At 45.8% G+C, this 12677-nt stretch overlaps 1 protein-coding gene across 4 annotated transcripts in view; it reads right to left on the bottom strand.

The window, feature by feature from the left end:
• Lef1 (lymphoid enhancer binding factor 1) overlaps positions 1-12677 on the bottom strand; it is a 107505-nt gene that overhangs the window by 32259 nt on the left and 62569 nt on the right. For all 4 annotated transcript variants that reach the window (XM_057793264.1, XM_057793263.1, XM_057793266.1 and 1 more), the window contains exon 4: positions 3570-3702. In XM_057793264.1, the coding sequence (XP_057649247.1) occupies positions 3570-3702 (133 nt within the window). The remainder of the gene's footprint in view (positions 1-3569; positions 3703-12677) is intronic.

The following is a 12677-nucleotide window of genomic DNA, read 5'->3' as shown; positions in this document are numbered from 1 at the left end:
TCTGATATAGAAACTGCCCATCAGAGCTGGTGAGCCTTTCTTAAGATTTCAACACCCGGGGAATCAGAGTCTTCAGACAGACCGCTGTAGCTGAAGATATCCGGGCAGGGATGCATACACTGCCAGGGAAACAGCCATCTGAGCAGTCTTTTGACGATCTGTTCTGCCCTCATTATTTTGCCGGAAGAAAATGGTAGCCGAGGGTTTCTGTGTAGAATGGAAAATGACAGCCCTTCCTATGAAGACGGCCTGCCACGGGGCTCGAAGATTAGGTAAATTGCCTTTTCCATTGGTCCCCTTGTGGACACACAGATTCGGGAAAGGCGATACCTCAGAGAATCAAAGATTAATTAGGAATCCTCTTCAGCCTCGTAGCGGCCACCCTTGATAATGACTCGTTTGTTCTCTGCTGCCACCGCAGCTGCCCATAATCTCCTCAGCAGCTCAGTCCTCCGGGCTCCAAGGTCACACTGCTTTGGATTGGCGTAGTCTCCAGAAAAGGAGAACGCCACCAAATTGTCTCTCGTGCTTGGGCTCTCCCAGGAGCTGAGTGTCCTGCAACTGTGAAACCCACCAAATCCTGGTCCCAGCTGACATCCCTGTTTAGATTTTTACCTTAGGTAGAGGGGTAAACAAAACTGACAAGGCGAACACACAATGTGTAAAACATGAAATTTAATGTACTGGGAGAGGTGTTTCTGACAAGTCCTAGGTAACTTACGACATGTAGATGCCCACAGGTTCAAAAGGTCATTTCCCTATTGGGCAAAAGGACTTACCAAGACTCACCAGCCAGTGATGTAAACACATTGGTTAATATATGGAAATAGATGAGCACACCAAAGGAGCTCTTGAAATAGCCTGAGAATTTGCTGCTCAACACGCCCATGGCATCATGTGGATTTTAAGATACCAAAGGACCTGAACGTGAGAGAATGATTTAGGTGCTACCTTCAGTGTTGCTATTACCTGAGTATTTAAGACAAACCACCTCCCGGGTCCTTCCCAAATAGCTGAGAGGAGAAGGGTCTTCATGTCACACTCAATAGGGCTCCTACCTCAGGTCAATGTACATTTTGCTGTTTTCAGAATCACTTCAAATCTCCTTTAATCCCCCCCCTCCCCGTTTTGCTGGACATACTAATTTCATTTGATCCCACCTCAGTGGCTCCCCAAATTTGTTCCCTAGGATGTTTGTCTTGTTCCTCAGAAAGGGCAGGGGTGGTCGGAAGTTAATGTGAGTTTTTCACCTTGTTCCTTGCTCCCTTATTCTAAGATCCCCAGATCCTCAAATCTTACAGTCTTCTGGGACGTTCAAGTTAAAAATACCAACCCTCCCCCACCCCCGCCAACAAAGACAACCAGTCCAACTTACAACATCAGAATTGTGGATTTTACTACTTATAAGTGAGAATGGTTTCCAAAGACAGTTTCTAGTTTCTGGATATTTCTGTCTTGGGGCTACCGTGTATGGACATAGTATTGTTATCCCCTCCACCACCCCCCAGATAAAGCTGACCAGCCTATGGGAGCACTGACATCAGTGACTCTAGTCTCTAGCTGAGCTCCATGATACACACTGAGGAGCCATATTAGCCAGCTTCCACGACGGCTCACTGGAGAGAACCCAAAGATACTCAGACTCCACGTGGAGAACATCACACTGGCTTTGTATCTTTGGTTTGCGCCATCCCCAGCGCTAACAACAAATAGAGAAAAAAACCAAAACAAAAACCTAGCTAGGATCTCACATCTTAGGCAGATGCTCCGTCACCCAGTCGCAGGCCCAGTTTCCAGGCCAGCCTTTTTACCTTGCCTACACGAGACTCTTGAGCTCTGTTCAGGTCCAAGGCCAACAGCAAGTGTTCAGCTAAATGTTCTGTTTAAACCTCCAAGGGCCTGAGATCTCTAGAGATTGATCGCTAAGTGGTAAATAGCAGAAAAGAACAAATGGGATCAGAATGCCACTCCTTTCACGCCTTCGAGGGCTGTTGTCCACTACAGCTCGGGGTGACATGCAAGCAGGGGCGATGCCCTGGCCTCTGTGCTGGGCTTTCTTGTGTTTTATTGGGCCTTCTATTTTTGGACTTTCCAAAGCCCTGCTGCATCCCAAGGTTGCATGTGCAGGGCAAGACAGACAGACCTCCAGACTGGCTCAGAGGATGGGTGCAGGTGAGAGACTCAGAGAGCTCTTGGCCCAGACCCTCCATTCACCACAGGCAAAATTTGAGTTCCTCAATGTTATTCAGACTTCATAAGAATGAGGTTTTCTGCAAATGAAGAGCAAGCAGAGCTTTGTCCTTAAGGCGGAGAAGCCAAACTGAAATTGTGCTGTTTTGAGTATAAACAGAGATGGTTTTGTACTTTATTTATAATACCTAAGCTGGTGATGTGACCTTAAAGAGGGCAAAATAGCAGGAATAAAATGGAATAAAGGAATCTCCAGAGGCTGAAAAGAGTAACTCTGGAAGTTCCTGCTTCGTTCGTTTTGTATTTAAACGTGTGTGTGTGTGTGTGTGTGTGTGTTACTATCTACAGCGGCTGGAGATGTAGATCAGTGTAGAAGTGCTTGCCTAATATGTGCAAGGCTCAGAGTTTGATCCCCAGGATTGCAAAAATTTAATTAATTATTAAAGAATAGAAAACCACCACCGTCTTCTAGGGCGGTCGCCAACCCCACCCCAAGCCATGGTTTCTTTCTTCCATAGTTTCAGTTCTCCTTGGCTTACTGAGGTCTAAAATACTAAATGGCAAATTCCAGAAACAAGTAATTTCATACATTTTAAACTGAGTGCATGGTGAGATTTTTGGCTTCTTGTTCACTGCCTAGGACACCGACACCATGCCTAGACCCTCCCTTGTTCACTCTTGTGTATGTACGCTACTCCACACCGTCACGTCATAGCTGCTGGAGTACTCATGTCAACCGGTCTACTGTCCCTAGCGTCACAGTGCCCTAAGGGCACAAGCTGGTGAGTAGGATATGCCAAGATGAATCCATGCAGTTTCTCCTTTCATTGGAAAGGGAGAAAGAAATCATGTTTTGACTTCTATGACCTGGGATAAAATCACTTTCCTACCTGTGAAGTAGGAAAGAGAAATCTTTGCTAGCTGAGCTGTTTCTTCTCCAATCACAGGAGCCATGGCCACAGTCTGGGGCTCCCATCTCCTCAGTGGGCATGGGGAGTGGGGCTTGAGAAATATTCCCTGTAAATAACTCAGTGAGTAAAGGACAGAGAATGGGGCAGAGAATAGTCTGTTTGTATTACCTACTGGCTTGTATTGAGGGTCAAAGGCTTTTTCAGATCTGTCATACAACGGCATTATACTTTTCTTCTGTTTGTTTGTTTGTTTGTTTGTTTTTGGTTGTTTTGTGTTTTTTGTGAAAAGTTAAAGCACCAACAAATTTTTAAGGATTTCTGAGGAATTGCTAACCAATTGTACACATCTTCAAGTGCATTTTTGACTCACACGGGGCAAAGACACCTGCATACCTGGAGTGGCACCAGGGCTCACAGACATGGCTGCTTGACTGGCAACAGGGACCTGGGCAGGCCGGCAGCACTTACCTTGCTTGGAGTTGACGTCGGATGGGATGTGCGACGGGTGTGATCCTGGAGAAAAGTGCTCATCGCTGTAAGTGATGAGGGGGGTGAGAGGGTGGACGGCGTGAGACGGCTGCACCACCGGGACTTTATTTGACTGCAAAGTAACCACAGGGTTGGTTGTTAATATGGTCTCCTGACAACTGTCTCCTCTCCTCCTCTCCCCAAGAAAAAGAGTCACACAGGAGCAGTAGGCAGTCATTATGGGAACACAAGAGCCATGTCGTCCTGGCCAGTTGCCAGCATTTCTACGGAAAATAATCTTTTTTTTTTTTTTTTTTTTTTTTTTTGGGTTTTTCGAGACAGGGTTTCTCTCTGGTTTTGGAGCTTGTCCTGGAACTAGCTCTGTAGACCAGGCTGGTCTCGAACTCACAGAGATCCGCCTGCCTCTGCCTCCCGAGTGCTGGGATTAAAGGCGTGCGCCACCATCGCCCGGCTCTACAGCAAATAATCTTAAGTACAAGAATATCCCACCAAGAGGCTGTTGGTGGTTTCACCAGTGGCCTGCGGAGGTTGTCTGGCCACTGCGTGTCACATGACCCGACCCTCTGGACACACACGCTTACACTTCCTTCTCATCCCCTCCTTACTTTCTGTTTGATGAAGAGCTGCTAGCACAAAAGTCATGATCTAAAAGCTCTCCACTCATATATATGTCTAGCTGTAAAAGAAAACTCAATGAGAAACTGCTGTTATGATACACGAGACAGACCTAGGCAGGTGGGGGGTGTGGTGGTATTTCAATTGTATTTTAATAAATAAACCCTGCCTGAAGATCTGAGAGTAAACAGCCCCACTGGTCAGCCTCACAGACCAGGTTATGGTAACACACACCTTTAATCCCGGGAGCCACACTACTTGATGTAGAAATTGGGTGGTGCATGCCTTTAATCCCAGCCCGAGAGAGGAATATAAGACGGGGTGAGACAGTTATCAGACACAGTCTCATTCTGAGATTCCTAGAGGAAGGATTGCCATTTGAGACTGAGGTCGAGGGAAGAGCCAGTGGCTGACTATTTTGCTTTTCAGTCTACAAGAGCTAGTTCCAGGACAGGCTCCAAAACCACAGAGAAACCCTGTCTCGAAAAACCAAAAAAAACCCAAAAACCAAAAAACAACAACAACAACAAAAAAAACCAGATTCAGGTTGAACACCAATTTCTAGTTTTTATTACTTGTGCTTCATTTGGCACCCATATGGATCCTGACTCCACGCCTACCGGAACCGGCTCAAAAGGTCCCCAGTCAAAGGCCTCCCACCTCTACCTGCCTGGCTTGATTTCACCTACTGAATGGTTATTTGTTTGTTTGTTTGTTTGTTTTGCCAAAACCCTGATGCAGGGGAACTACCCCTCTGGTGGACCCGCCGGTGACTTGACAATTTCCTGGGAACACGCACGCTTTCCCCCCTGCCGCTTTCAGCAACTTGTGCAGTTTCTGGTTTGTGTTCCTGGCTCGCGAGCTCTGGTTCCTTGGTATTCTGGCCACCAAAAAACTCTCTCTGTGCTTATTCTCAATTTGTCACGCATATTTGTCAGTATTTAATCAGCGCCAACACGGAACTGACCAGGACTGTTCATGCTGCTGCAGGTCGCATCCCTCCTCAATGTGCCTGCAACCGCAGCATCTACTGGCCAATAAAGATACCTACAACAATTTACCGAAATCTCACAATGGAGGCAAGTTCATTTGGTTAATAAATAATCAATAAATATGAAAGTTATATAATGGCAGATCATATCACCATCCAGAATTTAATAACCTTTTTGCTTATACTATGGATGATATTCTGCAAGGCTTGTATGGTTTTTCTGATGCATCCATTTATTTGATATTGGGACTTAGCTTTGTTTTTCATATTATATCCTTAAAAATAGTTTGATAACAGAGCCAAGAATGAGGCACTTTTAGAAATGATACAGTCTTTATGGACTAATAATGAACAGCTAGCTGAAAGGATTTATACCATTGAAAATCAAAAGTTAGCTGAAAAAATTAATACCATTGAAAAGGATAACATTAATTTGACAGACAAAATTCAATCCATGTTAAAGGGTGCTGAAAAACTATCTGAAAGAACTCATATTGTCGAATTTGACAATCAAAATAATTGTTAATGATAAGTTAGCAGATAGAGTATCTCTCCAGGAAGGTACTCTGCACACCATCCAAATAATATCCAAAGATGAGAAATGATCATTAATGGAAATTTTTCCATACTTTGGAATCATATGTGCAAAATGATGAACAGAGGTTATGTTATGTTAGTTGATGAAATCTTTAGAAACATTTGTAGGTTAAGAGATTCAGGCTTTCCAAAAGACAGTTGTAAAAAGATTTGAAATTATTGAGAAAATTATCAGAACTGATGAACAGGGAGGGCGTGGTGGTACAAGGACAGGATTTAGCGTCGCCAGTACGTGTCAGAGTCAGAGATGACTTACCAAGGGTCTTAGTTACTTACCCTGTAATCACCTCTGACATTCCACCCAGTACTAAATCCCCAAAGGATTCAGAGAATGTAAATGGAAACCTATAGTATAGGTATGAACACTCTAAAGGAAATTAAGCAAGGAGTAGTATCTTATGGCTTGCACTCACCGTTTGTTAGGGAGATGGTGAAAACATGGGCTTCAAGCAGTAAGACTACACCACACAACTGCCTTCCTTCAATTAGTTTCAGTGGTCCTGGAAGACAGGCCACAACTACCACAGAAATGCTAATGGCGAGAAGAGGCTAAACTTTTAGAACAACAGGGAAGAGCAAAAGGATCAGAGGCTTCCCAAGATCAAATTCTTGGTGAGGGCACTCATGCTGATCCACAGGCCTACAAACCAACCAACCAACTATACTGTGCATATTGTATGTATGTATGTATGTATGTATGTATGTATGTATGTGTGTGTGTGTGTACGTGTGTGTGTGTACACATGTGATTTGTAAGGAAACTTTCTTTTGTACTGGGGATCTGACTAGGGCTTTGCACGTGCAACAGCTATTTAAATTCTGACACAGGCTTCACAAAGTTACCCCATTTGGGCTTGAACTCGCTATAGTCTTCCTGCCTTAGTCTTCCAGGTAACTTGCATCACCAGGTCTAACTTACAAGCAAATTTTATTAAATTTGGAAGCCCAAAACTATGTAACAGTATATTTAAAAAAAAAAAAAAAAGGATTCAGATTCGCATGGCATTTATTTAAAATCTGTGATCATTTTGATTGTGGCAAAGTTAAAAGTCCTTTTTCCACTCTAGCCAGGTGTGGTGGTGCATGTCTTTAGTCCCAGCTTTGGGAGGCGGGGGCAGGTGGGTTCCAGGCCGGTGTAGTATGTATCACAATTTCCAACCCAGCCAGGGTTACATAGTACGATGCACCTCAACTAGATAGATTGATAGATAAAAGTTCTCTGTGTTCAAGAAAGTGTTTACTAAATAAATCAGTAGGGCAATGACTTGAGATAGGCTCAACATTAAGATAACCGTTTTAAAAGAAACTCTAGCTAATCACAATATAATATGTTTGCATGCATGCATGTGTGTGTGTGTCTGTGTATATAGAGAAGAGGAGGTTAAGACAGACAGAGGATGAGAGAGGAGGAGGGATAGATCGTGTAGATTCTCTTGTATCAGGTTCTGAGGCTTAGTGCTGTTTGCCACCATGCGCCATCCCTAACATACTATCTTCTTGGAAACCCGGTGAGTGGACGTTAACCTTCATAAAGTAAATTCTATGCTAATTAACTGGCTTTAACCATTCCACTTCAAACCTGGTTCCATATGGTACGTGCATACTCACAAATAATAACAACAACAGAATGAAAATAGAAAGAACCCGCCCCACTCCCCCAGAGGAAGGGAACGTGACACAATTACACTCTATTTTTCAGCCACCTCCTAATTACAGCATCCTCAGGGGCTGTGCATTTAGGAACTGTACAGAGATGAGCAGCTCAGGCTACAGGGGAACAGAGTGCAGCCAACTCACTAGTCCAGGCAGGCCTGCACTGTAATTAGTTTGAATTAGTGACAATTTTACTGTGCTATGCCAGGCTGAGATGAATGTGAAATGAGTTTCTCAAGGAGTAAATCATCTTAATAAAAAGAAATCGAGGAAGTGGGCTGACGTGTGTCCTGGTGTGAACTGGTCAGACGTATGAACATATCTCGATGACTAAGGGACTCCAAAGTACACTTCCATGTGGGGCTGCACCTACGGTACACACTCACTTTGAATTTGATGCTTTTTCTTTTTTTTTTTTACCAATTAAGTGCCAGAGTATCTTATTCAATGGGAAGGCCCCCTGGTGGTGCTTATTGTTCTTTATACCTAATATTACAACTACCACCCCAAAGAAACTCATGTGCCCAAGAACAGCAGAAGCAGAAATTCACACTACCTTTGGACAATGATAGGATTTCTATAGTGCTTACTATAACAACTCTAAAGAAAAAAGTATCTTTGTAGACTGTTGGGCAATTATGCTTCTGCTTGATAATTACCAGGTCCTCTCTAATGGCAACCTTTGCGTGGCTCATCTAGCCCTTGGCATTTATTAAATAGAGCACCATTATCAAAGCCGCACGATTTTTCTCTACATATATTAACACAAACATCTATGCATATAAATGTGCAAAAGGCTTAAAAATATTTTAATGCTTTTCAAGTGTTAATGATGTCATTTACTAACTATGTAAGAGGGGCCTCTGAGATACAAGGAATTCAGAATGCTAGGGAAGGTGGGCCGGGTAGGGGCAAAAATCATAAATTATTTTTTAAAGTAGAATAACAACAACAACAAAAAAAAAACCCAAACCTCTTGTCTCCCAAATTTGAAAACGAAATACATTTCAACTCTAGATTAGAATGACTACTCCAACTCTCATATTAAAAGTCTCAAAAGAAGCGTAATTGCAAAGTAATCAGTAAAGATATTTTCTTGGGGTTGTTATCAACAGCACTGCAGAGATCTTCGGCAAGGATCTCTCTATTTTGCATGCCTTTCTTGTCTCCCGAGCTCCACCCTTAGGAACTCGCCTTGGCAGGCAGCGCTCCTTAGTGTCTGACCTGTCCCTCCAGCCCTGCAGCTCAGGCTCTGGTGCCATGAATTTTTGCTAAATTATGCTATCCTTGCGCTCCTCTTAATTTTACGGTTTTCAACACAGATTTGCTTTCCTGTGGGAAGGAGATAAGAGGCTAAGGATTTTAATTTAAGCCCTGGCCTTGTCTTATATTTTTGCAAGATGGATCGCACAAGCAGCATTGGTAGGTGTGTTAAAAGGCAACGTGGATTACGGCCATTTTTATGGCCAAAAATAAAAGTCGCACAAATCTCAAGACGACGTGTGGACAGGATTCCGAGGCCGCCTGAAGACCATTTCCACAACGTGTGTAAACGAAGCGCCGTGGCCTGAAGCTACACGGAAGCTGCCTGCCGCAGCGCTCCTATGGCCTGCCACCCTCGGTCCATTGATGACACGGTGAACACAAACACTGCACTCTGGTTAGATTCTAAGTCAGAAAACAAATATAACCATTCTGAACTCTAGTTGTCTCAACCCCAGACGGTATGATGTATTTTTTCTGGGAAAAATCATAAAACCACTCCCTAAATCTATCTCACGGCAGCATTACAGGCAGCGGCGCATGGACGTGGGTGCAGGTGTGTCCACTTATTAAGTCGCTGAAAGTTTCCCAAGCACCATTAGAGCCCTGATAACACAGATGTGATCTCTATTATCACACGACTTCTCATCCAGGGGCCCGGGGGTGGAGACAGCCAGCACTGCGGGGAGTGTGTGCTGGAGATGGACAATACATGTGAAAAGACAGAAATGAGCTAGATCTGACATGTAAGCATCACGTGATACGAAGTGGACGATGGGGAAGGTGGCATGCATGGGTCTAGTCCTGTGCCTTCGCATCATGGTCAAGTTGCAAGAAATCTAAAGAACAATTACAGTCCTGGCCTCTTAAAAGGCAGGAAATAGAAGCAGACATCATCACGGGGTGGCCAGGGAAGCCAGTACTATTGGCAATACTGCTACAGCCCAGCCCACCACTTAGCTCCAGCAAACACAGTGGCAGTGGGGACAGGGGCGGGGACCGGGGGCTGCCCCACACATTCTCCCAAGCCTGAAAGGCCCACCACTGGGCAATCCTACCATGTCGAACATGACCAAGTTCTTACTGTAGGCTGGCACTGAGTCCACAAGCCCTTCTGAGGCAGTGTGGTTGCGGTTATCACCCTCTTACAGATTAGGCAGCTACGTGGAGGCACTCGATAACTCTCCCAAGGACATGGAGCTAGCCTGGCAATGTTTACGAAGCCTGGCTCTGGAAGCCAAGTATATTTCCAGCATATGACGTGGCCTTGGACTCCGAGCTGACCATCCTGGTCATAGCTGAAGGCGTGTGACATCTATGTGATGACTCTGTGGTCTCTGTCCCCGGCCCAGGAACTGCCTCAGACAAAGAAGCACCTCAGCAGAGGTGGTCAGAGCAGCAGAGACTCAACAGCCACCTTTCTCCCCACAGCTGGAAAACATCCCAAGGCAGGTTGGCTGGCTGCCGCCCAGGCGGGACCCTGCAGCTAGGAACCGCTTTGGCATCACAGCCAATAAAACCCACACCTCCTGTGGACATGAAGTGGGTGCCACTTAGGGATCTGAGAGGCATCTCCAAAGCCAGGTTCCCAGAAATGACCCACTCACCACTGGCTGGCACTAGGGTGTCCTGAAAGTCGTCATTCCCTGATGTGGTTCTGGGAAGGACTGAACGTGGTTCACCTTCCTCCCAGCTGAGGCCCTGGGCCTGCTGGGAAGTGAGGGAACTGAGTGAGCGGCCGGTCAACCTGGTAGTCTATTTCCAGATGCCAGCTAAATCCACAGCTTGGGGTCTAGCCGGGCACAAAGCTGGTGCATGTCGCTACCACAGCCTGTGCATCTTATCAGAGGCATATTTTCTCTCTTTCTCTCTCTCCTCTCCCCTCTCCCTTCTCCACTCTCCCCCCCGCCACTCTCTCTCTCTCTGAGACAGGGTTTCTCTGTATCTTTGGAACCTGTCCTGAAACTAGCTCTCTTAGACCAGGCTGGCCTCAAACTCACAGAGATCCGCCAGCCTCTGCTTTTCAAATGTTGGGATTAAAGTGTGCACCACCACCGCCAGGCCAATGGCATTCTCAGTGGTAACTCAATTATGGGGATAACCTGAATAAACACGCTACCAGCTCACCAAGGCGAGAAGTGGCACCTGGCCTCAACCCTCAAGCTGGAATTTGACTTTTGAAGTCTCGTGCACCCTAAACACAGCGGTGTGACTTCACTGTGTCTTCCCCCTCCTCTGAGAACCACAGTCCCAGCCTTCTCCAGAGGGATGAATTAACCTATGAACAGGGTGCACTGAGTCCCTCATCACCTAGACAGTGTTCTGTCTGAAGCACTCTTGGCTGTCCTCCAAGGCTGAGTGTTGGCCTCAGGTCCAGCGTGGCTTTCACATCTGAGTGCATCACTCCCACGAGACAGCAAGCTCGTCCAGGTGAGGAATGAGCCCCAGATGTTCTCCATCTCTCACACCGAGGTCTGGAGCAAAGGAGGTAGCCCAGAGGCCTGCACCATCTGGATACGCAGGCTTTCGCTGAGAGGGGGCAATGCAGACGGACTCGATGCCCTGAGCATGCCTGTCACTACAGGCATGCTTTCGGCTGTGCTCTGGCATGTCTCCACCCAAGTGGCTATCATTACCACGAGTTTACAGATGAAGGGGCCGAGTCCTTTTGAACACAGAGCTAAGTAGTAATTAGTGGACAGATGAACTGTGCTGGTGTTGGTTTGATACCAAAACCCTCAGCCTTCCTACGCCAGACTTCCACCTCTGTTGCAAGGCACCAGCCAGTTGAGTGCAGTCCGCCATGCAGCACGCATGCCTCTGATTTTAACAAAAACATCCCAACAGGGACAATGGTGGCTTGGAGAAGGCTGGTGCAACCAGCAGATCTCCCACAGGCTAGCTGATGAGCTGTTTTAAGACCCCCCCCTCAAAAGCATGGAGTACCCATGTTTTCTCAAGGCATCAGGTGGTGATGGCACATAGTCTATTACTTGGTCCCAAGCCAGCCTCACACTAGACGCTAAGGTGCTGTTTCACAGAGCATACTGGAGATCTGAGAAGACAACTTATGTAAGATCACACTGGAAGTTAAGGCACACGACAGAATTTGAGCCCAAATTGGTGTGACTACAGAGTCTGCACCTTGTAAACTAGAGACTCAAAGCCAGGCAGTCTTTTCACCTTCTGGTTGTCGAGTGTTAGCCACTGGTATCAATACAGTTCAATATTCAGGCATGCAGGCACTGGGGCAGAGTTCAAATCCCGGTGTGCAAGTGTGAGTCAGTTCTGATACTTGGTAATCTGCTTAGTTTTCCAGAATCTGTTTCCTTGTTTGCAAGGCTGGAGGATGTTAGCTAGCTCACAGGGTTACACTGAGGATTAAACAAGCAACACAAATGAAGCAATGAATTCAAGTCCTGCCACATCTGTTCAGTAAGTGCTCTGTAGAGTGGATATTTGAAAAGAGGGCTGTGGTGGCACATGGCTTTAATCCTAGCACTCAGGAGGCAGAGGCAAGTGGATCTCTTGTGAGTTCGAGGCCAGCCTAGTCTACAGAGTGAGTTTCAGGGCAGGCTCCTAAGCTACAGAGAAATCCTGTCTCAAAAAGAAAGAAAAGAAAAAGAGGGCTGTAGAATTTATATGCACCAAACTTCAAGCCACAAATCTCTTGAGACACCCTGTCCTGGCCTATGCTATTTTTTTTTCCTTCCAGGTGAATTACCATAACAGACTCTCCTTTCCTGCTCTAAAATACTTTTAATTTGTACCCAAGTTTCAAGAATTTTCCTCTGGTTACTGCTTGCTGAAGTTCTTCCCCCATCCTTCAGGACCAATGGTGCCCTGTGCCTGCACCCTGAAACAGTCCTACCATTCTGGTCTGGATCTCACTGCTGCATGCAGCCACACACAGCTGGTCATTGCTGCATGCAAGTACACACAGTTGCATGCAGATACACACAGCTGGT

This window comes from Chionomys nivalis, chromosome 18 (assembly GCF_950005125.1).
Source record: "Chionomys nivalis chromosome 18, mChiNiv1.1, whole genome shotgun sequence".
Classification (NCBI taxonomy): domain Eukaryota; kingdom Metazoa; phylum Chordata; class Mammalia; order Rodentia; family Cricetidae; genus Chionomys; species Chionomys nivalis.
This window is presented reverse-complemented; position numbering and strand designations above follow the sequence as displayed.